Here is a 27,502-nt window from a genome sequence, read left to right as displayed (position 1 = left end):
AATATCAAATTATCATAACCATTTTGTGAAACAAATTTGCAACAATACAGAAAAAAATGACAGAACTTTCTTTACCACCTCTTTTGACCCAATTTAACACAATTTACAGAATTTGAACCCCCTGTCCAAAAGGTGTGTTTCAGCACCTGTTGAGTCCAGGCTGACTTTGTCCGATGTGCTGCTGTAGGGTCCCTGTCCAGCCTTGTTGACGCAGGCCACTCTGAACCTAAAGGCGCCCCCTGGTGGCAGGTCTGTGACGTTGTAGTAACAGTCAGCCACTCCCGTCGCTATGATCAGCCAGTTGGCATCACCTGAAAGGAGAAAGAAAATAATGATTCATTTATATGATTGCCAATTGCGTTATGTTATATCAATATGGTCAAATAGCCAAATTATATGCGTCCCTTTGACTTTACACACCACTGTCATTTGTTGCAGTACTTATAATTCACACAAGGTGGAGATAGTGTTTCATGTTGATGGTGAAACAGACGAAGGTTATGTTTACAGTATCAGCTGTACACTAAGGTGGTGTGGAGCCATAATTATCTGTCATAGTCACAACTCATACAGAGGAATAACAGAATAACAAAAGAACATTCACATGGTAATGAGGAGATAGTGGGGCACAATCCAATGAACAAACACAGACAACAACAATCATCCAAAGCCCAGCCTGGCAGTAGCTGTGTGGTAATACAAGGTATGAAGCCATCCAATTCAATCAGTCCTGAAATCATATTAACATTCATGTCATCCCCACTTTGATACAATCCTAACAATGTAGGCTCTACGAGGATTCACCGTATTATGAGACCATAATGACTTATAAAGCGTGATGAAATAGGGCTCATTAGCAGTCTATGTGGCCAGTTTGTACTGTGACTATTTGCCCAGTGTTTGAGTTATTCACTGCACAGTAGTGTTTAAAGTGACAGCCAAAGGTGTTTCCTACCCAACCGTCAATAAGGGTAATACATTTGGGTGAAGTGGGCTGTAAAATAAATCAAACATTAATATTTGCTTGAGTTCATGAGATGACTAGCCTGGAATCCAAATGATATTCTCAGTGTCAATCGTGACATCAGTTTGGAATCCAGGCTAGGAGATGAATGTCAACCCACCTTCTGTCTTCCTCTCCAGAGAGTAGCTACAGGGGGGCTTGGTGTCGGCTGGTTTCCATAGCACCAGGGCTGTGTTGTTGTACGTCTGGGGAACCTCCGGGGTGCCTGGCCTTTTGGGGACACCTGGAGGGAGTGACAGAGGGGAGGAGGGTGGGGTGGAGGGTAGATAAAGGAGGGTTAGAGGGAAGATGAAGGAGGGGTAGAGGGGAGATGAAGGTGGGGTGGAGGGGAGATGAAGAAGGGGTAGAGGGGAGATGAAGGAGGGGTGGAGGGGAGATGAAGGTGGGATGGAGGGGAGATGAAGGAGGGGTAGAGGGGAGATGAAGGTGGGGTGGAGGGGAGATAAAGGAGGGGTAGAGGGGAGATGAAGGAGGGGTAGAGGGGAGATGAAGATGGGGTGGAAGGGAGATGAAGGTGGGGTGGAGGGGAGATGAAGGAGGGGTAGAGGGGAGATGAAGGTGGGGTAGAGGGGAGATGAAGGAGGGGTAGAGGGGAGATGAAGGAGGGGTAGAGGGGAGATGAAAGTGGGTGTAGGGGAGATGACGGTGGAGTGGAGGGGAGATGAAAGTGGTGTGTAGGGGAGATGAAGGTGGGGTGTAGGGGAGATGAAGTTGGGGTAGAGGGGAGAGGAAAGTGGGGTGGAGGGGAGATGAAGGGTTATGAGCAATAGGAAGTTAGAGGGAGATGTTGGGTATGGTGGAGGGGAACGTTTGAGTAACAAAAAGTTTTATTGTTACATATTTTGATGGGTTAGGGTGTCACAGATGGGGAAGTTTGGGGAAGGGGAGAGTTTGGATGGGGTGGGGTGTCACAGAGTGGAAGGATGGAGATATCCAATTGAAAGAGGAGAAACCACAGAAGACAGAGAGATGGGTTTGAGCATTTTTTTTACGCAAACCACACACAGCACTAATAGGTTTTCACCCTGATATGATGATGCATTTTAATGAAGGCTGCCCACCACTGAGACTGATCGAGCCAAGGCCTCAGACCCCAGACAAGATGAGCAGTCTGGGGAATCTCTCAGCCAACAGATTGATGACAAATGGAGACAGATAGCATCAGCAGACGGTATTAGTAATGCAGACGCCCAGACAGTGTTCCCAGAGCAATTCAATTTGAAGCTGTGAAAATCAAACTGAAATGTAGCGCATTGAGTCTGACACCTGAAGAGAGAGAGAGAGAGGCCATCAAGTGTCTGGAGTCACCTAGTTCTGTCGCTTTGCTGATGGGTATTTGACATTTGTATTGATATTGTTATTTATAGCCTGCTGTCTGGACAAGAACCAACAGATGCCAAATCATAATTTGATCATCCTGTTGTTGCAGGAACTAAAAAAAATACTTCTAAAGTATTTTAGATGTCAGACTTTATTTGCCTTAACGAAAAATGTATCAACCCCTACAAATAAATAATATTAATTATAATCCACATAATAATTCACATTTCTTGTTGCTGCAGGATTCTTTTCTTGCTGGGAAAAACTGGGTCAAATTAAGATCCGGAATCTGTAGTAGCTAGATGGCCTGTCTGACTGACAGTTGATTATTTGATTCTAACACATTGGATTCCAACCTGGGAGCGCATCTTTATTTTTGTAATAAGCAGCACTCTCCTCTTGGAATGATTAGAAAGAGGTTGTAAATTCAAGGCAAAAAGCCATTAGTTTAATCAGCCGTAAGTAAACTACATTAATATTTATGCCCATGTCATTAATATGCATTGCATTCACACTCAAATACAAATCCTATTACCTAAACCTTTCAAGGTTCATCACATCGTAAAGATTAATAATACATGTTTTTGCTTAGAATGAAGGGCAAATACCCCTTTCTGGATTCAGTGTAAATGTCATGTTTACTCTAAAGGTTTTGGATGCAATTCAAATCCAACAGATTTTACAGGTCCAGGATATTAGTTTATCACAAGAAGATAACGGTTTTAAAAACATTGTATTTTCCTGTTTCTCCACAAATCTAAACGACGGGATTATCGTTGATGATAACATTTTCCTGTATAACATGTTACTCACAGGCCAGGGACAGTGTGCAGGAGCTGGTGACGCTGGCTAAGGGGTTACTGGCCACACACTCATAGAGCCCTGCGTCCCTCCTGCTGGTCTTCATGATCGTAACGAGCTGCCTGCCGTCTGGACAGGAGATCAGGCTCATCCTGTTGTCCATCTCCAGTGGTCTCTTATCTGTGGACAAGTAAACCCATCAACAATAATAATTACACTGTCATTTTACAGTCCTATTTCAAAAGGTGTTTATCTAGTATTCGATTGGAAACTTTATGGAAATAATGAGCAATCTCTAACATCAACACAAGTTTGGAAGTCGTGCTCACACAGGGCACCATGTAAGTATGAGCTATGACGGGTTATGACAATATATCGTCCCTTCACAGGCAACAACCAACGTTTCAGCAGCAGCTCCTACGGTAAAGCTTTATTAGACAGCGCTGTTGCAAAGAGTGTTGTGTCTGTCAGCTCTATGAGTTCTTACCTTTAGTCCAGCTGATTTGTGGGTGGGGGCTGCCAGCCGGGAGGCAGCTAAGAGTGACAGGGTCACCCTCCAATAAGACGTGGTCCCTCAGCTTGATGTGGAACACAGGAGGGAAGTCTGGGAAAAACAAGGGTGTGGCTTAATAATATTATTGAACACTGAGAATGAATTTAGAATGTAAAAGCAGTGTGCAGCTTTCATTGCCAAACTCCAACTCTGTATGCACATTCAACATAAAGGCAACTGGCTGCTGAATTTAGCAGACAGTACTAGAGGAAGTGCGGGAGTACTGCAGGCTGCCTGATGACCCCTCATCTTTGGCTGAGGGGAGGTCAGTCTGAGAGGGGGTCTTATCCTTCCTGCTCCTGCCCAGACCCCACCTGTCCCACCGCGACCGCCTGTCAGTCTCTGGAGCTGTGGAGGACAAGACATAATGGCAAACAGCTGAGACAGAGGAACCTGAGGAGGTGAGCTAATATCTCCAGGATCTAGGCTGCAATAGTCTATGTGCCTGGGGGCTAGTGTCAGTCTGTCCTATCTGGTGTAATTCTCCTATCTTATCTGGTACCCTTTGATTTTAGGTGTGCTCTCTCTAATTCCCCCATCTCTCTCTCTCTCTCTCTCACCCCCTCCCCTCACCCCCTCCCCTCTCTCTCTCTCTCTCTCTCTCTCTACTCTCTCTCTCTCTCTCACTCACTCACTCACCCACTCACTCACTCACTCACTCACTCACTCACTCACTCACTCACTCACTCACTCACTCACTCACTCACTCACTCACTCACTCACTCACCACTCCTGTAGGACCTGAGACCTAGGACCATGCCTCAGAACTACCTGGCCTGATGACTCCTGGCTGTCCCCGTTCCCCAGTCCACCTGGTTGTGCTGCTGATCCAGGACCTGCTATTTTTACCCTCTTTCCCACCACCTGCTGTCTCGACCTCTGAATGCTTGGCTATGAAAAGCCAACTGACATTTACTCCTGAGGTGCTGACCTGTTGCACCCTCTATAACCACTGTGATTATTATTTGACCCTGCTGGTCATCTTTGAACGTTTGAACATGTTGAAGAACGATCTGGCCTTTATAGCCATGTACTCTTACACTTTTAGAAAAAAAATAGCTATCTAGAACCTAAAAGGGTTCTTCGGCTGTCCCCATAGGAGAAGCCTTTGAAGAACCCTTTTTTGGTTCCAGGTAGAACCCTTTCCCGAGAGGGTTTTACATGAAACCCAAAAGAGTTCTAATTGGAACCAAAAAGGGTTCTTCGAAGTCTTCTCCTATGGGGACAGCCGAAGAACCCTTTTTGGTTCCAGGTAGAACCCTTTCCCGAGAGGGTTTTACATGAAACCCAAAAGAGTTCTAATTGGAACCAAAAAGGGTTCTTCGAAGTCTTCTCCTATGGGGACAGCCGAAGAACCCTTTTTGGTTCCAGGTAGAACCCTTTCCCGAGAGGGTTTTACATGAAACCCAAAAGAGTTCTAATTGGAACCAAAAAGGGTTCTTCAAAGTCTTCTCCTATGGGGACAGCTGAAGAAACCTTTGGGAATCCTTTTTTCTGAGATTGTATAATCTACACCCGGCACAGCCAGAAGAGGACTGATGTAAAAAGGGCTTTATAAATACATTTGATTGATATTTGATGGAAATTGCCAATGCCATCTTAGCCAGCATAATATATCAAGATACATATTACTTACTGAGCGACTTTTGACTTTTTGACTTTTCGGAATGAAGGCTTGATGCAGACCCAATGGATTCCTTGGACACTTTGGATTCTTTGTTTGTCTGTTTGGCTAGCTGATTCTCTGGGATCCCCATCTCTTTGAGACCTCTTCCCTCGGACTGGGAATGTCGATGACGGGAAAACAGTGGAGTTTTCTTTCCCTCTGGCTTCTCTTCCTCCATCTCTTTCCTATCCTCTGACTGGCTTCGGACTTTCCCAGAAATTCCTGCCACCTTGTTCTCAAACTTCTTCCTCATCGCCAAGACGGGGGAATCACTGACCTTCTTAAAATCCTTTTCTTCTGCATCTTTACGACTTTTCTCTTCCTCCACGCGTCGCTTGGCCTCTTTCTCCTCCTTCCTTTCCTCTGACTTGCTCCTCAAACTGGCTGAGATACCCGCTACTTTGTTCTCGAACTTCCGCCGCATGGCGAAGACAGATGACTCCTCCATCTTTTTGCGTTCTCTCGCCTCCTGCTCTCTCCGAGCCTCTATATTGTCCAGCTCTGTCGTGTCCAGACTCTTACTGCGGCCTATGGCCCAGGACACCCTGCGCTTACTGGCCACAGGCTCAGTCTCCTTTGACTTCTCCTCCTTTTTATCTATGGACGGGGTCCTCTTGGTGCGCATGGAGAACCGTCCAATGATGCCCAGGGACCCTGTGTCTCTCTCCACCTCCCTCAAGTCCTGGACGGACTTGGACTTCTCTTGCAATCCTTGGGGCACCATCTCCAACGGAGCCCCCAGACGCCCCGGCCGGTATACCTCCTCACCCTCGCCTGTCTTACGGGGAAGGGTCGGGGACTTCTCTTCTGATTTGGTCCTGGTAAGTCTCCGGAGCCCACGGGTAAGGGATGACTCACGCTTCTTGAACCTGGATTCAAAGACTTCCTCCGAGTCTATGTCCTTGATATCTGTTCTGAGTGGCGTGGTAGGTTGGCGTGGGGTGGTGGGGCGGTCTGGGACCATAGACGAGCTAGTCGAGATGGTTGGGCTTGTTGGGCGTTCAGTGGCCACCTTGGCGAAGACGGCAGGGTGTTCAGGAAATGTGGGGCTAGGTGTAGATTGAGATCGGCTGCTGTCAGGTTTTCCAGATGGTACTACAATAGTTTGCATCACGTTGGCATACGCAGACGTTTTTCCTGTAGGCGTAACCCCTGGAGAATCACAACCTTTTGCTTTCACCTCTTCTTTCTTTAACTCTGTCTCCTGCTTCTCTTTCTGTTCATCTTCCTCAGTATCCTCCTCCTCTATGACAATCACAGGAGCTAACACAGTAGGAGACCTGCCCTGGGAAATCTCCCTCTTCGACTCGTGTCTATCAACCCTCTCCTGTGCTTTGGTCCTTCTCTCCGTCTCTTCATCTCTTTCAGAAGTTTCCTCAGACTTGCTCTTCTTCTTCTCCTCTGGCTTTTTCTCTTCCCTCGCTCCTTGGTCCTCTTTGACTGGGGTGGGCTGTATGGAGGAGGGCACATGAGAGTAAGGTCTGGAATCCAGCCTGGTCTGCTCCGTAATTGCTGATATGGAAGTGGCCTCCTGGAGGTCTTTCCCCTGTGCGTTCCTCTCAATGCTCTGGGTCCTTTCAGCACTGTCTCTCCTCTCAGTGCTCTGGCTAGATGTGCTAGTGGGGATCTCTAAGGGGGCTCCAAACTGCCGGTGTAGGGGCATGGGTTCCGAGTCTCCCTGACTGAAAGAAGAACTCTTCTGGAACATTTTGATTTTGGTTGTGTCCTCCACTGCACATTCGGTAGAGGCTGCTCTGGCCAGCGACCGCTCTGGCGCCCCCACCCTGGATCTCCTCAAGTTTCGGTCCAGGGACGAGGTTCGCCTCTCGTCGTCCATTCCTAGGGTCTCCAGCAGGGGACCTCGCAGGCCGCTTTTGCTGTTGCCTCCCCTGAGCAGCCTCTGTCTCATCAGCTCCAGTTTGAGGGCATAGTCCTCCTGGCTCATCTTAGCCGCCCCAGGGCTGGGGCTCCGATTTGGTAGCTCCATGGAAACTGCCTTTTTAAGGCTTTTTTTGCCATTGTCTTCTTTGCCCTCCTCCACGGCTCCCTCCTCTGGCTCAATGTGGAGAAGCAGGGCCGAGTCAGCTGAACTGCCCCTCCTCATCGTCGCTCTCCGGGACTTCGTCTGAGTGTCATCCTCCTCCACACTCGAGCCCTTCTTCAGGGGGACTCTCTTCGTTTTCACTGCAGTCTTCTCCTCTTCTGAAGACCCGCCATCTTCCTCGGTTGTTACCCTTTTTCTCGTTCCTCTGCTTCCTCCTAATTCCTTGGCCTCCTTTTTGGACACCACCTCCTCTATGGGCTGTTCCCTGTGCCGGGTTAACCACGCCCCTTCCACTGTCCCATTGGACCTGGAAGGCGGTCCTGTGACGTCCTCGTCACCTGGTATCTCGTTGAGGGAGACCCTGGAGCCGGAGAAGACCATAGATAGAGGCATGGGGATGAAGGGGAGTTCGTCCACATCTTCGTCCGAGTCAGAGGATGAGGAGGGTGGGGGCGATCCCTCTTTGAGGTGACGGGCCACAGCGATGGAGATGTGGTTGGACGAGTCGTTGAGAAGCTCAGGGATGGAGCGCATCACCATCTTGGATTTGTAGCTGATGAGGGAACGCTGGGTAGAGATAGGGAAAAGGGGACGTGTTAAAGGAGTAATTTGGAAGGTACTTAGAGGGATTCATTGAAGTGTACTACTTACAGAAATAATGAATGCCTTACCTGCCAACGTCTTCGAGATAAGACCTGCTTTAGGATCGCTGTGTTGATGCTCTTGTCTTTTATTGAAGTCTTGAACCAGGGGTGGCGAAGGCTCTCTGTAGCGTTAGGTCTCCTGAGAGTAAAACATCACACGGTGACAAATAAAACACTAAGTCCCAAACACTTATTTTCTGGTCTTATTTTCTGGTCTTATTTTGTGTTGAAATTGTTTGCATTCCTAATATAAGGGAATTCATTACAACCAATTTATACCAAGGCATTATCATCAATAACACTCACAGTCTGTCAGCCACCAGCAGTTTGATGACGAATCCCTTGGCCTCTCTACAGAGGTCAGCAAACATACTCTCCTCAAAAGCCACATTTTGGTTCCTGATGTTGAGGACGGTGCATCTGTCGTTCTCCCCAGCAAAAGGAGACACACCAGTCAGACTAGAAGGGAAATATGTTATGTTAATAGTCTTTACTGAGACGTTTTCCTTGCTGTCAAATCCATTTTAAGTTGGCCAATTGAAGCCTGTGGCAATATGCAAACAATATGCAGGTGAAATGCATTGGTGTTTTGCTTACTGAGGTTATAGAGTGTGGCAAAAAATTACATTTCAAGATTGACAGAAATGTGATGCAAAAGGTGTATTGAATTCTAAGAATATCTCGACCAGACACATTTATCATGTTCTTAGTCCAACCAGAACCTTAACCACTCACCATAGGTACGTGATAACCCCAATAGGCCTGTAAACAGAGAGAGGGAGACAAATGACTTTCAGAGGGCAAGATGAAGGAGAGAGGGAGAGAGCGATAAAATCATGATTAATCAGGAAATAGATTAAAGGAGTCTCCAGCCCCCTCCCCCGACCAGTTGCTCACCAGATGTCTGTTGCCTTGGAGACCGGCGTTTGGTTAACGATCTCCGGAGCAACAAATTCCGGAGTGCCGTACTTGCAGTAGAGGGCTTCATTGGTCCCCAGCTTGACGGCATTGCCAAAGTCACAGATGCGGATCTTGTCACTGTGTCGGCCTGCCATGAGGATGTTCTCAGGCTGGGTGGGTTGGATGAAAACAGGGAATTATTAAGCTAGGTTTCCGTCCAATTGTCTACAGATTTTCATGCTAATATTATAAAATACAAATAAAATGTACATTAGAGACTCTGTTATTTGATCTATGTAAAACTATGACTTGATTTGTGTAATGTTATTCATTTTAGTGTACATGTTTTGAGTGAGGAAAATACATTGGTATCTGAGTAGTATGTATTCTTGGGTTTGAAATATTCTTTCCTTGTTATATTAAGTAAGTTGATAATTGTAGAAATATCTGTTATACAGTGCCTTCGGAAAGTATTCAGACCCCTTGACTTTTTCCACATTTGTTACGTTACAGCCTTATTCTAAAATTGATTCAATAAAAAAAACTCAGCAATCTACACACCATACTCCATAATGACAAAGCAAAAAAAGGCTTTTAGAATTTGTAAAAATCAGTAATAGCTTATTTACATAATTATTCAAACCCTTTGCTATGTGACTCGAAATTGAGCTCAGGTCCATCCCATTTCCATTGATCATCCCTGAGATGTTTCTACAACTTGATTAGAGTCAAACTGTGGTAAATTCAATTGATTGGACATGATTTGGAAAGGAACACATCTGTCTATATAAGGTTCCACAGTTGACAGTGCATGTCAGAGCAAAAACCAAGCCATGAGGTCGAAGAAATTTGTCTGTAGAGTTCCGACACAGGATTGTGTCGAGTCACAGATCTTGGGAAGGATACCAAAAAATGTCTGCAGCATCGAAGGTCCCCAAGAACACAGTGGCTTCCATCATTCTTAAATGGAAGAACTTTGGAACCACCAAGACTCTTCCTAGAGCTGGCCGCCCGGTCAAACTGAGCAATCGGGGGAGAAGGGCCTTGGTCACGGAGGTGACAAAGAACCCAATGGTCACTCTGACAGAGCACTAGAGTTCCTCTATGGAGATGGGAAAACCTTTAAGAAGGACAACCATCTCTGCAGCACTCCACTAATCTGGCCTTTATGGTAGAGTGGCCAGACGGAAGCCACTCCTCAGTAAAAGGCACATGACAGCCCGCTTGAAGTTTGCCAAAAGGCACCTAAAGACTCTAAGGCCATGAGAAACAGATGTTCTGGTCTGATGAAACCAAGATTGAACTGTTTGGCCTGAATGCCAGGCGTCACATCTGGAGAAACCTGGCACCATCCCTACGGTGAAGCATGGTGGTGGCAGCAACCATGGGTCGCTGTGGGTATGTTTTTCAGTGGCATTTACTGGGAGTCTAGTCAGAATTGAGGCAAAGATGAACGGAGCAAAGTACAGAGAGATCCTTGATGAAAACCTGCTCCAGAACGCTCACGACCTCAGACTGGGGAAAAGGTTCACCTTCCAACAGGACAGCGACCCTAAGCACACAGCCAAGACAATGCAGGAGTGGCTATAGGATAAGTCTTTGAATGTCTTTGAGTGGCCCAGCCAGAGACCAGACTTGAACCGATCAAACATCTCTGGAGAGACCTGCAAGTAGCTGTGCATCAACCCTCCCCATCCAACCTGACAGACCTTGAGAGGATCTGCAGAAAGGACTGGGAGAAACTCCCCAAATACAGGTGTGCCAAGTTTGTATAATGTAGCTTCATACCCAAGAAGACTCAAGGCTGTAATCACTGCCAAGGTTTTTAATATTTAATACATTTTTAATATAACAAAATGTGAAAAATGTTGAGGGGTCTGAGTACTTTCCGAATGCACTGTATAATAGGTTGTGATTAAAGTACTGTATTTGTCCCTTGCACAGTGGAAATCTGATGTACCTTGATGTCAAGATGAGCAATGTCTTTCTGGTGAAGGTAGCTGACCCCTTCAAGCACCTGCTGAATACTGGACCGGATCTGCAGCACAGAATATCTCCTTTAACACATTTGACATTCTATATTCTACATTCTGTATTCTATATTCTACATTCTATATTTTACATTCTACACTGAACAAAAATATAAACACAACATGTAAAGTGTTGGTCCCATGTTTCATGAGCTGAAATAAAACATCCCAGAAATCTTCCGTAATCACAAAAAGCATATTTCTCTCAAATGTTGTGCACATATGTGTTTACATCCCTGTTAGTGAGCATTTCTCCTTTGCCAAGATAATCCATCCACCTGACAGGTGTGGCATATCAAGCTGATTAAACAGCATGATCATTACACAGGTGCACTTTGTACCACGCACAATAAAAGGCCACTATAAAATGTGCAGTTTTGTCATACAACGCCACAGATGTCTCATGTTTTGAGGGAGCGTGCAATTGGCATGCTGACTGCAGGATTGTCCAACAGAGCTTTTGACAGAGAATTTAATGTTAATTTCTCTACCAAAAAGTTGCCTCCAACGTCATTTTAGAGAATTTGGCAGTACATCCAACCGGCCTCACAACCGCAGACCACGTGTAACCACGTTAGCTCAGGACCTCCACATCTGGCTTCTTCACCTGCGGGATTGTCTGAGACCAGCCACCCGGACAGCTGAGGAAACTGAGGAGTGTTTCTGTCTGTAATAAAGCCATTTAGTGGGGGGAAAACTATATCTGTTTGACTGGGCCAGGATCCCCAGTGGGTGTGCCTGGCTCCCAAGTAAGTGGGCCTATGAAATACATAGATTAGGGCCTAATTTATTTATTTTGATTAACTGATTTCCTTATATGAACTGTAACTCAGTAAAATTGTTGAAATTGTCACATATTGCGTTCATATTTTTGTTCAGTATATATTCTATATTATACATTCTATAATCTACAGTCTACATTCTATACTCTACATTATATATTATATATTCTACATTCTACTTTCTGTTTTCTACATTCTTGTACGCTCAGCATATTAAAAAAATATATTTGACTGAATTTCGCTATCTTTTAGATAAAGATAATTGAGTCGTTGTTGGTTGATTTTTCCATGCAATCCAAAGCACACTCAAACATAAGGCCAACAGGCCAAGGCAAACCTCGGACTCCATGACGGTAGTCTTCTTGGTCAGTCGGTCCAGAAGTTCCTCATGGCATCTTCACACAGCAGTTAAGGAGAATAGAGGTATAGTGTGTAATAACCATAGAGATAGATAGAGGACTCTAGTGCCCAAAATCCCGTTTTAGCATGGGCAGCGCCATTGAGGACTTTCACCATTTTGAAGTAATCAACTGGGTGGGACTTCCTATGGGTTAAGGAAGGATCACATGATTCCATTTGTGTCATCAGAAGGGATCAGCCAATTCATTATACTCGTGAGCAAACAACACAGTACAGGTGGCATTATGCACCCTTTCAGTTTGTTCACCAACTCACAGACGTAGTAGAAGGTGGACTACTTCAAAATGGAGATGGCCTCAATGGCGTTGCACATGCTCTCACAGGCGCCATCATGAGACAGATACAATGATGCAATGTCTATATAAGTCTATGGTGATAACCTTATCGCTATAGTCCAAGTGGGAGGCAAATTACATTTTTTATAATAAATGAACCAAACTCCCACACATGGCGTCTCCTGGTAATGAAACCAATCTGTGATGAGTCAGGAGAAAGTAGCGCTTCGGTTCAGTCATGCCTCCAGGGGAGCAGAAAGGACATTGAGATTAATGCTATGCAGCAGTTCTCTCTCATCCACACAGTGGGAAGAAGGTGGGAAGAAGGCTCTTGGCTCTGGTATGTTCATGGAGAGGTTTTATGCAAAGATGCTGGATCAATGCCACATTTGGATCCATTTTGGATCTAGCTGTAAAGAAAAATGAATATAATTTGAAAACAAACAATTCTAGGAACCACGATGTTAGTTTTTGGTGGAAACCTGGGCTAAATTGAGTACATTGATGGCTTTAGTTTTTGATGCAACAGTATTACATAGATGAGATATGTTAGATTAACAGGGAAAGAACCTTGTCGCAACCAATACAATACTGTCTCAGAGGATATGTTACATTCAAAATGTTCATCTCTTGTAATGTGGCTTCTTCCATGCTGACCAGACTGCCCACGGTGCAAGTAAAAACTAACTAGGTATCCTCTTTATCTGTGGATTAATTGTTGGAGTAGAGAACACATGATGTTGAGTGACTCAAAATGGGTCAAAATTCTACAAAGATCCAGAAGAAAAGGGCTATAAGCATTTCAGGTAAAATAAACCAATGTTTTCTAAATCCAGAGGCGCTACATCGCAAGACTCAAGGGAACACTTGTGAAACAGAGCAAACAGACTAGACCGGGGTTTGGTGTTTGAGAAGTGAAAAATGATTCTCAAAATCTAAAGACACAACCTAGATTGGAGCCAATGTCTTAAGGAGTTGAACATGTTATTTTTCCAAACCTTGTCAAAGTGACAAAAACAACTTTATATGGAAGGAATGCCTTTGATTTAACGGCCTGCACAGTCGCAGTTCGGCGCGAGACCGAATGACCTGTTTCTATGCATGAGCTTTGCTAGCCAACATCACCATGACATCGCCTACAAGTGTGATCAGGGATTTCTATTGGAAAAGCAGTTTTAGTCTATCTGAATACTGTACTGTCTTTGGTTTATCGCCCAGGACAAATTAGTTAGCAACAAATTAGCTAAATGTCAATGAATGTTTAATGTGTTTTGAGCTCTCCCCAAATGAATATAGTTGGTATTTTAACCTGCGTGTCGTGAAAGCGTCTGTTTGGAATAGACAAAATCAACATGCGCATGAAGGCGCACAATGGGAACGCATGCGCAGAACCGGTTAGGTCATCATGTTATGGATTTTCTGACAACTGAAATGAATCAAAGAATCAGTCAGTGAAAGGATACAGCTCAGTGATGATGACAACCATGTTCTTCTTCTCAAAGGCGTCATGGAAGTAGAGGATTTTCTCGTGGTTCAGCTCTGACAGAAGGTTCATCTCTCTCAGGGCCAAGGCCTTCCTCTTGGCCCTCGCAGACACGAACTTGGCCGCGTACTCCACCTTCCCCTTCTTCTCAGACACCCTCTTCACATAGGAGAACGCCCCACTGGAAAACAGTCGCACAATGATGATATCATTGCAATAACTCTAGGAGAATGACCAAATCTTTCAATGGGATTGAGTTCTGAGAAACCAAAAGCCCTAGTTGAGAAAGTTAAGGGACATGAGTATTAAACAGTACGTGACACCTTGTTATCGTTCAACTTCTGGTGAGTCAAGCCAAGCTCTACCAGAGAAAAACAAAAAGCCTTTGTGATGTGTTCCTCTATTGACGGGTGACTCACCTCTCCTCTATTTCTGTCTGCTATCATTATGCAGTGTGTTGTTTGGTGTGGTGGAATTCCCCCTACTGACCTTTGTGGCCACCGTTCACAGTGCAATTTAATACAGATAGTAGGTACCACTCGCAGAGCCTTTAAATACAGAAGAGATAGCCTGGCTGAGCAGATGAAATTGGTGATTGCCTGGTCCATGACTCACCGTCCTATCTCCTTGTGTACATCATAGTAATCAGTCAGCCTCCGCATCTTCCTCAAAATGGACCCCTCATCCTCCATGGGCTCCTCCACCTCCTTCCTCACTGCAGGAAGAGGGTTGGTACAGGGGGCAAGGTTAATGTGGGTTGGTGAGTGGTTTGTGTGTGTGTGTGTGTGTGCGTGCGTGCATGTGTGGGCTGACAGATGGTTTAATAGTCTCAGACACCTTGTGGTCCAACCCATATGGAGCAGATTTGGTGGTTTAACTCTCGATTACAACAAGCTTTGGCTGAGATATTACAAGGAAAAACAGATGCAATCCAACTAAAACTGCCATTTCTGGCAACAACAAATAATAGGAAAAGCCTTGGTACTGTGACATCTGTGTTAACAATATTCAGTGTGCAGAAAAAGCACACTTTTCAACAAGACTCTTTAATACCTTACCATAAGGGTGTGTTAATCAACAATAATTCATCAATTATGTAAGCACAAAGTATGATTCTTGTAGATGTTTTCTAGTCTTATTCCAATATCTCTATATATCCTTATACATTTCAGACAATATAGACTATACCTTTGTGGACAGTGAGCTCAGCCTTGCAGGAGACTTGCCCAGCCAGGTTCTTGGCAGTGCAGGTGTACACCCCTGAGTCCTCAGGCAGGGCATTCAGCACCACCAGGGAACACTCCATATCATCGTACACAAAGGTGAAGTGACTGCTCTCTGACAGCAGAGTGTCATCCTGGAACCACAGAACAGATAACCACAATCAATTCCACTTAATCAACTATCATGGAGGAGAAGGTTTGTTTTCCTGGAACCACAAAGGAGTTAATCATCCAACAACCTGCTTAATCACTGCAGAATAAGTTTATGTGGTTAATGATATGATATCCATCCATTGACTCTTATCATACCTTGTACCACAGAATATCAGGATCGGGTTGTCCCTCGACAACCACAGCAAAGCGAGATGTCTCTCCTACATGTATTTCCAAGTCCTCCATGATGGACTCAAATTTAGGACGCACTGTTGGGAGAAAAGGAGGATAGAGAGTTTGGAGTCAGCTTGGCTTTTTACCACATCATAGTTACAGTAAGCACCAAGGCTGTTAGCTGATTCTAGATCTGCACATAGGGGTGAACTTTGACCCCAAACTCACCTGCCATGGCCAGTAGGATGGTACAGAGGTCGCTGCCAAACTGATTGTTGGCTGTACAGACCAGCTGACCGGTGTCAGTGCTCTTCACCCTCTGGATCTTTAGGGTGTGTTGGTCGTCGTCTGGCATGCTCATCTCAAACATCCCTGGCTTGTTGAGCAAAACCACTCCCCTCCTCTTCCAGGTGACCACAGCATTAACGTGGTTAAGGGTGAGGGTGATGCTCACGGACTGGTTCTCCACCACGTACACAATGTCAGGCTTGTCCAGTATGATGGGAGCTTTCCTCAGATAGGGACCTGATAGGGATCAAAGGTCAAATGATCAAGGGATCAAACCATCATCTCTGATGTGTTGACAGACCAGCATTCTCTCACAATAGTAGATCCTATATATCCAGCTACATATCTGTCTCGAAGGACCATGTAATTACAACATTTTTGTACACCTGCTGCAATGTGTTTGGTGACATTGCTTTTGCACTATGCAAGTGTTTACATAAATCCATTTAACCTTTGACCCTCCAAAATAACTGTAGAGACTTGGAGCTTATATAAGCACCTCTATCCATGAGCTGCACAAGGTCAGTGGAGTGGGAGGGTTTGCTGAGGAGCTTGGCGGTGGCCGCTAGGACCCTGAAGGCGTAGCGGACTCCCTTGGAGAGACCGGTGACTGTGTAGGTGGTCTCTCTCAGGTTGGAGGCTATGATGCTCCACTGGATGGAACCCAGAGGCTGCTGCTGCACTGCATACATCAAAGAACTGCCATCTGGAAGTACAACCATGATGGTTACTGTAGTGTAGCGCATTTGGAGGGTAGAGGAGCCTGAAAGGGACTCGAATCCAGGTCTCTGTGACTCTCAGTTATATTGAGGCATACCTATGGAAGAGTCAAGCCTCTTTGGTTTCTTCCAGCTGAGTGTTATGGTCTTCCCTGTTATGGACTCTACCACTGGAGGACCATCGGGGGGATCAGGAACAATATCTACCAAAGGAAAATACAAATGTACCAACACACCCATACTGTAATCAGTTGACACAATGATTCTTGTGGCTTTTTTGGTTGGAGCACCTGTTGCTGTGATTGCTGGTGGATGGACCCCATCCATACCTGTGATGTAGAGGTGTGCGTAGCAGGCTGCCTTCCCCACTTTGTTGGAGATGACACTCTTGTAGACGCCCCCGTGGCCGTGACACACACAGCGGATGACCAGACTGTGGATATCCCTGTCTGGAGGAGGAAGAGAGAGAGAGATGACGCAGGTAGAGGAGGGAGAGAGAGAGAGATAACTAATGTAGAGGAGGGAGAGAGAGAGATGACGAAGGTAGATGAGGGAGAGAGAGAGATGACTAATGTAGATGAGGGAGAGAGAGAGAGATGACTAATTCTACATTAGTCATCTCTCTCTCCCTCAGGGAGGGAGAGAGAGATGACGCAAGTAGAGGAGGGATAGAAAGAATAAGAGTGAGAGTGAGCGAGTGAGAGAGAGAGAGAGAGAGAGAGAGAGAAATAGAGAGAGAGAGAGAGAGAAATAGAGAGAGATTGCTTCCTTACGCTGGGTCATCTTCCTGTCGTCTGTGCTGTGTATCTTCTTGCCGTTGTGGTACCAGGCGATGGTGGGGTAGGGCAGGCCCGCCACCTTACACTTTAGCACCGCCTCCTTCCCCTCGATCATCTCCAGGTCAGCCAGGGGCTTGACGAAGTCAGGCATGGTCCTCTGCTCCTGCTCCACCTCGCTCTCCAGAACCTCCGGCTCCTCAGCGATGGAAGGCATCTTCTCAAGCTTCGCCCTGGAGAGAAGAAGGAAGCAAATAGAATGAGAGACAGAAGGAAAGGGAAATACAGAAGAGAAGACAATGAAACACTCCTATTATTTGTTTTTAGATCACTGAGATGAGGAGAAGAAGCCACTTCAGACTAGTGGGATCACCCCACGTCTATGGTTTTCCCCATACATGTGAGAAGAGATAGCGGGCCGCGGTTCCTGCATGTAGAGTTCGGCTGTGGACTCCGCCTTTCCGTGTGCGTTCTTAGCGACAGCTGTGTAGAAGCCCTCCGTGTCGCTGCTGACGTGGGTGATGACCAATGAGTAACGGCCTCCTTCCTGCAGGAGAAGCACATTCTCACTCTCCTCCACCGGGTTCTCTGGATGGAGATAAGAGACATTACGAGCCATACTAGCCTACATTACCAATTTGCTGTCCATTCTGTACCAATAGGAAATACAGTACATTCTAAGAGAGATACTTACCGAAATGGTTCCAGGTAACGATGGGAGGTGGGGACCCGCTGACCTTGCAGTCAAAACGGGCGGTGCGACCCTCTATGACCTCCAGGATGTCCAGCTTGCGGGTGAACAGGGGCTCCCTGGAGGGAGTGACCTTTAGTTGGGCACTGGAGGTTAACTCCTCTGGAACAGGAAGGAAAACCACCAGCAATTACATTAATTTTTATAAGTAGTTTATAGACAATAAGTGATTTACAAATTATAATTTTTTTAAAGAGGTTTTAACTCATTGGTTGGTTCTTGCCAAATAGTGTGGCTGTGTCATTACATTACTTACAACAGCAGCAATTCATCACTGCCGTATAAACCCATTATTTGGCAAGGCAGTTTTCTTTCTGGAGTTGTCATTTACCGTTGGCAGTGCTCAGCTTGCAGGTGTAGGTTCCACTGTCGTCTTCATGTACTGAGTTTAACAGCAGCCGGCACCTGTAATAGAAATCCCCTCTGTCAGCTGCCTGGACCTTATTACACGCTCCATGAGCTAACACTGCCTCACATCCACTTGTGTGGGCTGTTTCCTTCTTACAAAAAGTGAATGTCCATTCACAGTTTGCTTATGGATGAAATGTTGTTGTATCAGAAATTTAATTTTGAAGGCCCCCTCCATATTGCTCTGACAAACCATCCAATCTACTCAGATCAGAGTGGATGAAGGAGAAAGGGGCATGGAAAGGAACTCACTTAAAAGATTTGAGGCACACCCTCTATCGCTCTCATCCATTCAATCAAGGGAAAGGGAAGGAATTCACTTAAAAGCATTGAGGCATCTTTCCCTTTCATAGTGTCTAGGCCAGGGCACTCCAACCTGTTGGAGTGCTACCCTCCTGTAGGGTTTCACTCAAACCCTGTTCCTGGAGAGCTACCCTCCTGTAGGGTTTCAGTCCAACCCTATTCCTGAAGAGATACCCTCCTGTAGGTTTTCACTCCAACCCTGTTCCTGGAGAGCTACCCTCCTGTAGGGTTTCAGTCCAACCCTATTCCTGAAGAGCTACCCTCCTGTAGGTTTTCACTCCAACCCTGTTCCTGGAGAGCTACCCTCCTGTAGGTTTTCACTCCAACCCTGTTCCTGGAGAGCTACCCTCCTGTAGGTTTTCACTCCAACCCTGTTCCTGGAGAGCTACCCTCCTGTAGGTTTTCACTCCAACCATGTTCCTGGAGAGCTACCCTCCTGTAGGTTTTCACTCCAACCCCAGTTGTAACAAACCTGATGCAGCTTATCAACCAGCTACTTATTAGAATCAGGCGCGCTAGTCTTACCCACCTCTTCCCGTTAAAGGTCATCTTGCAGTTGAGGAGTGCCGGCTGAACCAGTTTCCCATTGGACAACCAGTCTACCTCCACATCCAGAGGCCCGGTCATGTGACACTCAAACATGGCCAACTCTCCGGCCGTCACCGCCACGTCTCGCACCTCTCTGATGATGGCCAGGGCTTCCTGTGCCGGGGAGGCTGGGGAAAAGACAGAGGAGAGACCAACACAGATCTGTTACTGTTGCAGCTAGAAACACAAGCATTTTGCTGCCCCTGCGATAACAATACACTTTGATTTGATTTTGAGCTTTTTCAAAATGTAGCTGGCACCAACCCTAATGGCCAGTCACTGACGTTGGTCTTGTGGATTTTGGAGTGATCTTTACCTTTGACCTCTAGTTTGCATTCGCTCTGCTTGGTTCCGTATTCGTTGATGATCTTGCATGTGTAGAGTCCTGCATCAGATCTCTGTGCTGAAGTGATGATCATTTCACTGCTGCCGTCCTCTGTTTCACGCACAATGAATCTTCCATTGGTTTTTAGGGTCACTTTGTCCTTCAACCTAGGTGATAAAAACAGGTACATTCTGAGCTCTTGCAAAAGCAAACGAGAGAAAGGCATGACAAACTGTACTGAAACACACTGAATACTGTATTCTTACCAGTACACCATAGGTTTAGGCTGTCCTCTGACTTTGACAGACATGGTAACCTCCTGTCCCTCTGTCACCCCGTGGTCATTCAGTGCTGCCTATCAAACCAAAAGACTAAGACTGTCTAAAAGCCGGTACATTGAATACTCAATGGCGAGGGGAGAAATCTCCCTTAGACTATTGAGATGCCCCCTGAATCTTCTTTACCTGAAAGGAGGGAGGATCTTTGAAGAAGGCGTATTTAGACTGTGGCCCCACCCCTCGTGAGGGTGGTTCTCCAATCTCCATGACCTCCTCCAGGGGGCTCAGGTACTCCTCGTCTGATTGGAGGGGACTCGTGACCTCCACCAGGGGCAAGCTGCTCGGCTTCCCACCATGCACCTGGGTCAGCTCTGGAGAAACAACGTAATACTTGTTTACCATATACTGTATCATTTGAATGTATTTTAAGGGTGTCCCCACCGGAGGAGGCCGGTGGGAGAAGCTATAAGAGGACCGGCTCATTGTAATGGTTGTAATGGAACTGTATCAAACACATCAAACATATGGAAACCACGCATGACTCATCTGCATTAATTCCATTCCAGCCATTACAATGTGCCCATTTTCCTATAGCTCCTCCCACCAGCCTCCACTGGTCCCTATAAAATGGTGCCCCGTGTGAGCACGATCCTTTACAGTATCAAAATGAACAGAACAAGCGCATCGTCCTGTCTATGCAACACAGAGCGAGGCAGGGTAATAAAAATGAATTTTGAAATATAGATCAAACATTACTCACAGTAATTCCACAAAGACGTTTATGGACCAGCCCGATATGGCAACATAGTTAACAAAATGGACACATTGTAACCTGATAGTGTTTGTGAGGCATAAAGCTCAGAGAATGTAGCAATAAGCATTAACTTGCTAGAATATTCCAAATTAGCTTCCCAACAAGCAGCGTATGAGTGCTCCACTGTCTCCTGTTCTGCTTGTGTGTTGCTCTACTTGTATCACCATGGTGACAAGAGTGTTTGAAGAGATGAGCGATTTGGCTGGAGCGATGGAGACACACACACACACACACACATTGCTGAGGGACCCTTTGAAGTGACCAGCGCTGGACAGATAATGGATTAATCCCTGAATCCCTGACCCAATCATTCTGCGAGACTAGCCCAGCGCCACAGGAGACACACTGTCTCCACCACCAGCCTCTCCTAAAGTCACAGTTCATTCAGCTCCACAGAGGAACCATATTGTTGTAGCAGCCACCTCTTTATAAAACCATGGGCTCCAGAATTCAATTTCACTGGCAAGATAGACAATGTTCTGACAATAGAACGAGAACAATCGACAAAAACTATAGATAAACTATGAAAAGTTTCTCTCCTGTTAGGAAAAAGAACAGGGTAGCTTAGTATATATAGAAACTGCTTGCTTCGATTGCTTGGCCACACACAAGAAGAGATAAAGTGATCAAAATCACAGAGACTAAAGCTAAACAAGGACGTCTGCAGAAAGAACAGAGAACATACAGGCATTCTAGATATTTACAGGTCTTAGAACCAGAAATGAATGAGTAAACAAGTGAAAACCCTTTGATGTTAAAATGTTATAATTTCTTCTAACTATGCCTAAGAAGTTTCAGATGTGGAGATCGAGGACTCACCTAAGAAGTTACATGTCTGAATCGAGCCTGTGCACAGACAACCAGCACCAGCTTTATTCCTGTAATGCTGCCAACGTTTACACAAATGCTGCATGAAGCAAGACTTCCTAGCCTGCTGCTAATAATCTACCAATTCAATCTCATCCACCTCTCCCTCTCTCCCTCACTTTCCTCCTTCTTCTTCAGCTCCAAATTCTCTTTTTCTTTCTCTCTGTCCTCCAGCAATATTATATCAACCCACATTCCCTGTAGCCTAAAGGCTTTGATACATAAAAAAAAGATAAAATCAAGTCAGACGGCAATATTGCAGTATTTATGTGATTCATAAACACCAAAGACTTTTGGAGCATCTCATATTGTGGGTATATACTCCAGTTGCAAAAACTCAGCATTTGATGTACTTGGGTTAAATTCAGACGTTTAATACCCTAAATCTCCTCTAATACACTACCGTATAAATCCCAACTTGATGCGCCAAAATCCTCACCCACTCCACAGAACCATAGCAACATGACTCATAATCTCGTTGTGCATGAGTTTGGCAATTCCCCTGACTCGAATCATCGCAGATAAAGAAAGGGTCTGTGATCGTAACATTAATCTCACACTGGGACATTACAACAGACCGCCATTGAGAACAAGAGGCTGCTATAAATACCTAGTGGTAGCCTCCACTGGCCTAATATGGCCAAGCAGGCCTGGACGCTGAGCTAGTGCCAGAAAACTACAGCAGTAGCGTTCACTCTACAGGGTAACACTGTGCAGAGACATTAAAGGACTTGATAAAGAGCTTGTGGCACATTCAAAAGAAGTTTAAATAGTTTGGCTTCCTCAAAAGATATGGAAGGAGTGGCTCTAAGAGAGCGAGAGACATTTATGAGCATATTGTTTGTATATTGGATTGTCACAGAGATCTGTGTGTTTCTGTTTGAGGTAATAATTGTATTATTGCAGCCATGACTGCAAAAGACTGTGGTTGCATTTTGATTTGATGCAGGAGTGGTACTGTTTGTCTGCATTGAGAGCTGTGGTGTGATTTATCTTTTTATATAACCACAATTCTAACTATTGACTATTGACCGAACCAACAGACATCTCAGCGAATAATACACAAACTAAAGTTTTATGTCCAAGAGGAATATTCATTCTGTTGACAAAGACTAATCCCCAGTTTTGAACATCCGCCTAACTGACTGAAAACCCGGGGACCTTTAGTGACTGGCAGGCAAGTCTTTGTTTTGAAATTCACCAGGGGACCCAAATGCCTTTCACAAATTATGAGTTACCATGGCAACTATCTGTGAATGGAGCTTGTGCTAGGGATGGGATGCCCCTTTGTAGTTATGAAGACAAAATGTCAGCGCAGAGCTGGCAGGGGATTAGTATGGGGAGTTGTGGTGTTTTCGTGTGTGTGTGCATGTGTCTGTCTGTCTGCCTGCCTGCCTGCCTGCCTGCCTGCCTGCCTGCCTGCCTGCCTGCCTGCCTGCCTGCCTGCCTGCCTGCCTGCCTGCCTGCCTGCGTGCGTGCGTGTGTGTGTGTGTGTGTGTGTGTGCATCCCAGACAAAAAAAAAATGGTGTGCCTTTAATTCCTAGTCAATTGATCAACTAGAATGTATGGCCTTCTGTGGTCATGTCTGTGTGAGTGTGTCTGTCTGTAACCCCGCCTACCTGATTTGATGTAGAGCGTGGCGTTGCAGGATGCTTTCCCGGCCGCGTTGACAGCAGTGATGCAGTACGTCCCAGCGTCTCCAGACCTCATCTGGGTTATCAGTAGGGAGTGCTGCTCCCCCTCAGCCCTGACCACATGGGACGGGCTGCTCCTTATCAGAATGTTACTCTTCTTCCAAGTCACTGCATTCCAAGGGGTCACACACAAAGACACATCTCAGACCACGCTCAGACAACTTAATCACAGTCCCTTCCCCTGTGTCTAGGTGCAGAATGATGTGTGGCCCCTAAGCACCAATCCAAGGTCAGTTTGACATACAGGAAATATTCAGACCCCTTCCCTTCGTCCAGATTTTCTGACATTACAGCCTTATTCTAAAATGTATATATTTTTAAATAATACTCATCAATCTACATACAATACCCCATAATGACAAAGTGAAAAGAGGTTTTTAGAAATTTTAGCAAATATATTGAAAATGTAAAACTTATTTACATAAGTATTCAGACCATTTGCTATGAGACTCGGAAATGAGCTCAGGTGCATCCCGTTTCCATTGATCATCATTGAGATGTTTCTATAACTTGATTGTCCACCTGTGATAAATTCAATTGATTGGGCATGATTTGGAAAGGCACACACTTGTCTTTATAAGGTTCCACAGTTGACAGTGCATTTCAGAGCGGAATTGTATGTGGAGCTCCAAGGCAGGATTGTGTGGAGGCACAGATCTGGGGAAGGGTACCAAAACATTTCTGCAGCATTGAAGGTCCCTAAGAACACAGTGACCTACATTATTCTTAAATGAAAGAAGTTTGGAACCACCAAGACTCTTCCTAAAGCTGGCCGCCTGGCCAAACTGAGCAATCGGGGGAGAAGGGCCTTGGTCAGGGAGTTGACCAAGAACCCGATGGTCACTCTGACAGAGTTCCAGAGTTCCTCTGTGGAGATGGGAGAACCTTCCAGAAGGACAACCATCTCTACAGCACTCCAACAATCAGTCCTTTATGATAGTGGCCATGGAAGCCACTCCTCAGTAAAAGGCGACAGCCCGCTTGGAAAAAGCCACCTAAATGACTCTCAGACCATGAGAAACAAGGTTCTCTGGTCTGATGAAACCAAGATTGAATTCTTTGGCCTGAATGCCAAGCGTCACATCTGGCAGAAACCTGGCACCATGTCTACGGTGAAGCATGGTGGTGGCAGCATCATGCTGTAGGGATGTTTTTCAGTGGCAGGAACAGGGAGACTAGTCAGGATTGAGGGAAAAATGAACAGAACAAAGTACAGAGAGATCCTTGATGAAAACCTGCTCCAGAGCACTCAGGACCTCAGACTGGGGTGAAGATTCACCTTCCAACAGGACAACGACACTAAGCACACAGCCAAGACAACCCAGGAGTGGCTTCAGGACAAGTCTCTGAATGTCCTTGAGTGGCTCAGCGAGAGCCCGGACTTGAACCAAATGGAACATCTCTGGAGAGACCTGAAAATACTGTAGCTGCGCAGTGACGAGAAGAATGGGAGGAACTCCCCAAATACAGGTGTGCCAAGCTCGTGTTGTCATTTTTTAAAATGTATTTTATTTAACCCTTATTAACCAGGTAGGCTAGTTGAGAACAAGTTTTCATTTACAGCTGTGACCTGGCCAAGATAAAGCAAAGCAGTGCGACACAAACAACACAGAGTTAAACATGGAATAAACAAACATACAGTCATTAACACAATGGAAAAGTCTATATACAGTGTGTGCAAATGAAGTAAGATTAGTATATGGGGCCAAGAAGACTCAAGGCTGTAATCACAGCCAAATGTGCTTCAACAAAGTACAGAGAAAAGGGTCTGAACACTAATGTAAATGTGATATTTTCGTTTTAAATTTTTAACAAATTTGCTAAAATTTCTAAAAAACAGTTTTTGCTTTCTCATGATGGGTTATTGTGTGTATTGTGTGAAAAAATCGATTTAATCCAATACGGCTGTAACGTAACAACATGTGGAAAAAGTCAAGAGGTCTGAATACTTTCAGAAATCAATGTATTACCTCATCATGGTCCAAATGTGCTTGGGAAAGGCAAAAGCTGACCCCAGAGCTTTGCTTAACCTCTACCTGGAGATGACCTACCTATTGGGAGGGGGCTGCCAGTGATGACACATTTGAGCAGGACCTCAGAGCCAGCAGTGGCGATGGTGTCCCCCAGGGGCCTCTCAAACGCTGGTTTCTCAGCTGGCCCCTCATCTGCCGACATGTAAGAGTCATCTGAATCGTCTCCTACAACAGAAAGGCAGGTGCTGTATTACTTTCCTTCCTTACTGTAGATATGAATCTATTTAGGACGGTAGCACATTAATGTCTAGCTGATGTGTCGCCCAGTGGATACCTGCAATTCAGTGTCCTACCTGTCTCAGAAGACATAGGCTGACTTTCCCAAGGCTTTCCCGAGACTTTTCCCTTCTTCTGAGTCTTGGAAGCCCTGCCCTCCTTCTTCCCTGCTCTTCTCGTCTTTTCTCTCTCTCTCTTCTCTCCGGCCTCCTCCTCTTCCATTTCCATGAGCTCGTCCTCCACCAGGATGGTAGGAATGGTCATCTTCAGCGCGGGAGACGTTCTCCCCGGCTCTCCCTTCCGTCTCTTCGTTAGAGGGCTGATGGAAGGGGTGGAGATGGGGGTGGGCGACAGCCGTGGGGGCTTAGGGGGATAGGCAGAGGCTGGCTCTTTGGCAGGGGTCGGTGATGGTCCTCTCTGCATGGTGGGGCTTGGAGACCTGGGGCTTGGAGACCTGCGGTGGTGTAGAGGTTTCTCAAGCTCTTTAGGAGAGGAAGGCCCTTTGGGGTAGGTAGGCGGTGCTCTTTGTGTGGTAGGAATTGGAGACCCGGGGTGGTCCATCTTGGGTGGAGGCTGCTCCAGCTCTTTATCAGCCAAAGGCCTTTTGGATGTTGGAGATACAGGTGGTTGTTCCTCGGCCGTGTGTGGAGGCTTCACCGCTGTGGGAGAGCTCCAAAGACCTTCCCTGTGTCAAATGCATTATGTAATGTTGGCACAGAAAATAGAATAGAAAGGAATTATGTCATTTATATCTGTAATGTGTGTGTACATATATCACTATTGAGCTGTCAGAGTAGTGTGTACCAACGCACACAGGCACAGACACACACACACACACATGAACTCACAAATCGACCAACACAAACACACACACACAATGTTAATGGATCATCTCAGCCTACCTGGTTGGGCTTTTCCGCGTGACTCTTGATGAGGGTGATCGTCGTCCTGGTAACTGGTTAACCAGTACTGTCTCCATGGAAACAGAGCCTTTCCCCACACTTTTAGACTCAGATGGCTGAGCTGAAGCTGAAGCTGAATCATGCTGCTCCCGTTGAGGAACATTCCTTTGATCCGTCAGACCCTTCTCATGGGATTGGGATGATTTTCGGGACGAAAAACTCTCTTCAACACTCTTCCCTAATAGTCCTCTCTCCTCCAGGACCTTCTCCCTCTCTTCCAACTTCTTGACCACCTGAGGGGGAATGGGCTCCAGCTTGCCCACAGACTGTCTCTCCATCTGGGGCAACTGCTCGGTGGAGTAGGCCTTCTTCAGGTTGGGCCTCCCCACCAGCTTCTTGATCCTGGCCAGCTCCTCTGTGAACTTGTTCTGGAAGCTCTGGACCCTCTGCTGGTAGCTTGGTTTGTCCTCCAGAGACGAGGCCCTCTTCTTTCCGAACGTGGAGCGCCTCGAGGCCGCGGCATCCGGCTGGCTTGTCCCCTCCTCTTTGGAGACCCCCTCCAGATCGCAGGATGGCGCCCGGCCGAAAGAGCGCCCAGATCTGACCCCCGCACTCACCTCACTCACCTTTTGTTCAAACTCCTTGATCTTGTCAAAGATCTTGGGTGCGGCGCGGGCCAGTTTGGGTGTCTTGCCACCACTGCTGCCGCTGCTTGAAGTATGGGAGGAGGCTCCTGAAAACATCCCTGGGAGTTTGTTTTTGACTACAGCTCCTCCTAGGGAAGGGTCTTGGGTGCTGTGTGAGGTGACACTGTTCTTATGGGAGCTGAGAGATGTTGTGGGTTGGGATACAGTTTGACTGGACTGGGGTGAGGCAGGACTGAAGGATGGGCCTGTTTGGGTTTGGGGGAGAGAAGGAGATGGGATCCTGGAAGATGGGGGTTTTAGGGAAATGGAAAGTTAGACATATGAAGAAGGGACAAGGAGAGGCCCAGGTTTTTGGAAGAGGAAGAAAAGCCATTGGATGTTTGTGTGCTCGGGATATTTG

At 46.0% G+C, this 27,502-nt stretch overlaps 1 protein-coding gene across 10 annotated transcripts in view; it reads right to left on the bottom strand.

The window, feature by feature from the left end:
* Positions 1-27,502, bottom strand: part of LOC110528723 (striated muscle preferentially expressed protein kinase) — a 65,277-nt gene that overhangs the window by 4,257 nt on the left and 33,518 nt on the right. For 8 of the 10 annotated variants that reach the window (XM_036982572.1, XM_036982573.1, XM_036982565.1 and 5 more), the window contains 32 exons: positions 26,456-27,382; positions 25,631-26,238; positions 25,356-25,502; positions 23,230-23,412; positions 20,115-20,299; positions 19,917-20,005; positions 19,642-19,817; positions 19,267-19,453; positions 18,358-18,431; positions 17,970-18,128; positions 17,674-17,863; positions 17,273-17,508; positions 16,790-16,948; positions 16,598-16,702; positions 16,280-16,486; positions 15,721-16,017; positions 15,475-15,587; positions 15,131-15,299; positions 14,558-14,657; positions 13,923-14,123; positions 12,102-12,159; positions 10,913-10,990; positions 8,950-9,122; positions 8,788-8,814; positions 8,359-8,511; positions 8,080-8,191; positions 5,335-7,975; positions 3,903-4,046; positions 3,633-3,749; positions 3,158-3,325; positions 1,125-1,247; positions 147-311 (listed from right to left, as the gene is read on the bottom strand). In XM_036982572.1, coding sequence (XP_036838467.1) covers positions 147-311; positions 1,125-1,247; positions 3,158-3,325; positions 3,633-3,749; positions 3,903-4,046; positions 5,335-7,975; positions 8,080-8,191; positions 8,359-8,511; positions 8,788-8,814; positions 8,950-9,122; positions 10,913-10,990; positions 12,102-12,159; positions 13,923-14,123; positions 14,558-14,657; positions 15,131-15,299; positions 15,475-15,587; positions 15,721-16,017; positions 16,280-16,486; positions 16,598-16,702; positions 16,790-16,948; positions 17,273-17,508; positions 17,674-17,863; positions 17,970-18,128; positions 18,358-18,431; positions 19,267-19,453; positions 19,642-19,817; positions 19,917-20,005; positions 20,115-20,299; positions 23,230-23,412; positions 25,356-25,502; positions 25,631-26,238; positions 26,456-27,382 — 8,471 coding nt within the window. The remainder of the gene's footprint in view (positions 1-146; positions 312-1,124; positions 1,248-3,157; positions 3,326-3,632; positions 3,750-3,902; positions 4,047-5,334; positions 7,976-8,079; positions 8,192-8,358; positions 8,512-8,787; positions 8,815-8,949; positions 9,123-10,912; positions 10,991-12,101; positions 12,160-13,922; positions 14,124-14,557; positions 14,658-15,130; positions 15,300-15,474; positions 15,588-15,720; positions 16,018-16,279; positions 16,487-16,597; positions 16,703-16,789; positions 16,949-17,272; positions 17,509-17,673; positions 17,864-17,969; positions 18,129-18,357; positions 18,432-19,266; positions 19,454-19,641; positions 19,818-19,916; positions 20,006-20,114; positions 20,300-23,229; positions 23,413-25,355; positions 25,503-25,630; positions 26,239-26,455; positions 27,383-27,502) is intronic. The other 2 variants (XM_036982566.1, XM_036982574.1) reach the window with 1 other exon arrangement.

Source organism: Oncorhynchus mykiss, chromosome 7 (genome assembly GCF_013265735.2).
Source record: "Oncorhynchus mykiss isolate Arlee chromosome 7, USDA_OmykA_1.1, whole genome shotgun sequence".
NCBI lineage: Eukaryota > Metazoa > Chordata > Actinopteri > Salmoniformes > Salmonidae > Oncorhynchus > Oncorhynchus mykiss.
This window is presented reverse-complemented; position numbering and strand designations above follow the sequence as displayed.